This window comes from Mustelus asterias, unplaced genomic scaffold (assembly GCF_964213995.1).
Source record: "Mustelus asterias unplaced genomic scaffold, sMusAst1.hap1.1 HAP1_SCAFFOLD_2506, whole genome shotgun sequence".
NCBI classification, from domain to species: domain Eukaryota; kingdom Metazoa; phylum Chordata; class Chondrichthyes; order Carcharhiniformes; family Triakidae; genus Mustelus; species Mustelus asterias.
The window spans coordinates 50,615-54,046 of NW_027592451.1; the positions used below are offsets into that span (position 1 = coordinate 50,615).

The 3,432-nt window shown below is 61.1% G+C and overlaps 1 protein-coding gene across 1 annotated transcript; it reads right to left on the reverse strand.

Moving 5' to 3' along the window:
• Positions 1–617: 617 nt before the first annotated feature.
• Positions 618–2,894, reverse strand: LOC144489759 (glyceraldehyde-3-phosphate dehydrogenase 2-like). Its single transcript, XM_078207611.1, has 3 exons — positions 2,730–2,894; positions 1,570–1,667; positions 618–998 (listed from the first exon to the last, which is right to left on the reverse strand). The coding sequence occupies exons 1-3, from the start codon at positions 2,877–2,879 to the stop codon at positions 929–931; spliced, it is 318 nt and encodes a 105-aa protein (XP_078063737.1). The 5' UTR covers positions 2,880–2,894; the 3' UTR covers positions 618–928.
• Between the last annotated feature and the right edge of the window lie 538 nt (positions 2,895–3,432).

Sequence of the window (3,432 nt, forward strand, 5' to 3'; positions counted from 1 at the left end):
ATAAGGCATGCCCCCCAATCCAGGCAACATCCTTGTAAATCTCCTCTGCACCCTTTCAATGGCTTCAACATCTTTCCTGTAATGAGGTGACCAGAACTGCGCGCAGTACTCCAAGTGGGGTCTAACCAGGGTCCTATAAAGCTGCAGCATTATCTCCCGACTCCTAAACTCAATCCCTCGATTAATGAAGGCCAGTACACCGTACGCCTTCTTGACCGCATCCTCCACCTGCGAGGCCGATTTAAGAGTCCTATGGACCCGGACCCCAAGGTCCTTCTGATCCTCTACACTGCTAAGAATGGTACCCTTCATATTATACTGCTGCTTCATCCCATTTGATCTGCCAAAATGGATCACTACACACTTATCCGGGTTGAAGTCCATCTGCCACTTCTCCGCCCAGTCTTGCATTCTATCTATGTCTCGCTGCAACTTCTGACATCCCTCCAAACTATCCACAACACCACCTACCTTGGTGTCGTCAGCAAACTTACCAACCCATCCCTCCACTTCCTCATCCAGGTCATTTATGAAAATGACAAACAACAAGGGTCCCAGAACAGATCCCTGGGGCATGGAACCGAAACGCAAATTAATTTGCAGACACTCTCATTACGTTAAGTTGATAGGCAGCTTTTTATTTGGTGATCGGTGCAGTTGACTACTTTAGGAATGACTCTGATAAAATACAATATCCAATATCCGCTAACACACACACACACAGACACACAAACTGCACAGGGACTGGTGAGGTTAACAACGTGGGTGTAAATTCCAAGCTCGGGGCCTCACGACAGCTTTGGTCTAGACTTCCTACAGTGAAAGCAACACAGACTGGAATGGAAGATACGCACTTTCCTCTCCCACTGCTCTCAGTCTCCCTCCGTCTCCTGGGAGCATCCATCACTCAATCCCGCACTCCGACATCTCATTCCTTGCTGAACATGTAGTTCAGAAGGTCAGCCACACGGTTACTGTAAGCAAACTCGTTATCATACCTGCAAAAGAAACAATCCATCAATCATTCTCGAACCCGCTGAGGGATAGGGAGACCGGAACTGTGCACAGTGCTCCGAGTGTGGATCTAACCGAGGGATAGGGAGACTGGAACTGTGTACAGTGCTCCGAGTGTGGGTCTAACCGAGGGATATGGAGACTGGAACTGTGCACAGTGCTCCGAGTGTGGGTCTAACCGAGGGATATGGAGAGCGAAACTGTGCACAGTGCTCCGAGTGTGGGTCTAACCGAGGGATATGGAGAGCGGAACTGTGCACAGTGCTCCGAGTGTGGGTCTAACCGAGGGATACGGAGACTGGAACTGTGCACAGTGCTCCGAGTGTGGGTCTAACCGAGGGATACGGAGACCGGAACTGTGCACAGTGCTCTGAGTGTGGATCTAACCGAGGGATAGGGAGACTGGAACTGTGCACAGTGCTCCGAGTGTGGGTCTAACCGAGGGATATGGAGACTGGAACTGTGCACAGTGCTCCGAGTGTGGGTCTAACCGAGGGGTATGGAGACCGGTGCGCGGTTCGTTCGGGATCGAGCACGAGTGCGGCAGTGACTTACCAGGAAATGAGCTTCACGAAGTTGTCATTGAGGGAGATTCCGGCGCCAGCATCAAAGATGGAGGAGTGAGTGTCACCCACAAAGTCAGTGGACACCACCTGCGTTTCCAAAGACCAAACAGCGTCAGGATCCGGATCGTTCCGCAACCTGCACTTCCCCCACGCAACACCCCCCCCGCAGAACCCCACCCCAAGCAACACCCCCCACGCAACCCCCCCCGCAACACCCCCCACGTAACAACCCCCCCGCAATCCCCCCACCCCCAACACACCCCGCAATCCCCCCACCCCCAACACCCCCCCCGCAACACCCCCCCCGCAATCCCCCCACCCCCAACACCCCCCCGCAATACCCCCACACCCAACACCCCCCCGCAATACCCCCACACCCAACACCCCCCCGCAATCCCCCCACACCCAACACCCCCCCGCAATCCCCCCACACCCAACACCCCCCGCAACATCCCCCCGCAATCCCCCCACACCCAACACCCCCCCACAATCCCCCCACACCCAACACCCCCCCGCAATCCCCCCACACCCAACACCCCCCCGCAATCCCCCCACACCCAACACACCCCCGCAACACCCCCCACACCCAATACCCCCCCATGCAACCCCCCCCGCAACACCCCCACCCCCAACACCCCCCGCAACACCCCCCCGCAACACCCCCCCCGCAACACCCCCACGCAACACCCCCCATGCACCGAGACCCCACACCCCACACTGAGACCCCGCCCCCCACACTGAGACCACGCCCCCCCGCACCGAGACCCCGCCCCCACGCACCGAGACCCCTCCCCCTGCACCGAGACCCCTCCCCCCTGCACTGAGATCCCTCCCCCCTGCACCGAGACCCCTCCCCCCTGCACCGAGACCCCTCCCCCTGCACCGAGACCCTCCCCCCTGCACTGAGATCCCTCCCCCCTGCACCGAGACCCCGCCCCCTGCACCGAGACCCCTCCCCCTGCACCGAGACCCCTCCCCCCTGCACCGAGACCCCTCCCCCCTGCACCGAGACCCCTCCCCCTGCACCGGCTCTCGCCCAGCGCACTGTGACCAACACCAATCTAACCGTGGCGCGTTCACGCCAGTCCCCGCACCCTCGCCAGCCTCACACCGCCAGGGGGAGGGGGCCAGGCTGCTGGCCTCGGGTACCTGGTGGTCCGTGTATCCCAGGATGCCTTTGAGAGGACCCTCCGACGCTTTCTTCATCGCTTCCTTGATCTCCGCGTAGGAGGCGGACTTGGCCAGACGGCAAGTCAGATCCACAACGGATACATCAGCCACCGGCACCCGGAACGCCATCCCCGTCAACTTGCTGCAGAGGGAGAGAGGGGGGGACAGAGAGAGGGGGCGGGGGGAGAGAGAGGGGGAGGGGGGGAGAGAGGGGGGAGAGAGAGGGAGAGAGAGAGAGGGGGGGAGGGGGGAGGGGTGGGGGAGAGAGGGAGGGGGAGAGAGAGGGGGAGAGACAGAGAGGGAGCGGGGGGAGAGAGAGGGGGAGGAGAGAGAGGGGGAGGGGGGGAACAGAGATGGGGAGGGGGGACAGAGAGAGTGGGGGGAAGGAGAGGGGGGAGGGGGGAGAGAGAGAGGGAGGGGGGAGGAGAGAGGAGAGGGGGAGGGAGAGAGAGAGGGGGGAGAGAGGGGAGGGGGGGGGGGGAGAGGGGGGGAGAGGGAGAGAGGGAGGGGGAGGAGAGAGAGAGAGGGAGCGGGGGGAGAGAGAGAGAGGGGAGGGGGGGAGAGAGAGAGGGGGAGGGGGGAGGAGAGAGGGAGGGGGGGAGAGAGGGGAGGGGAGCGGGGGGAGGGGGGAGGGGGGAGAGAGAGGGGGGGAGAGAGAGAGGGGAGCGCGGGGGGGGAGAGA

Bases quoted from the DNA above. Each gene is read 5' to 3' on its own strand.
- LOC144489759 (XM_078207611.1), bottom strand. From the start codon at position 2,879: ATGGCGTTCCGGGTGCCGGTGGCTGATGTATCCGTTGTGGATCTGACT. The intron at 1,668-2,729 runs GTACCCGAGGCC...TTGGAAACGCAG, and splicing joins TGGGATACACGGACCACCAG to GTGGTGTCCACTGACTTTGT. The intron at 999-1,569 runs GTAAGTCACTGC...TTTCTTTTGCAG, and splicing joins TTCGTGAAGCTCATTTCCTG to GTATGATAACGAGTTTGCTT.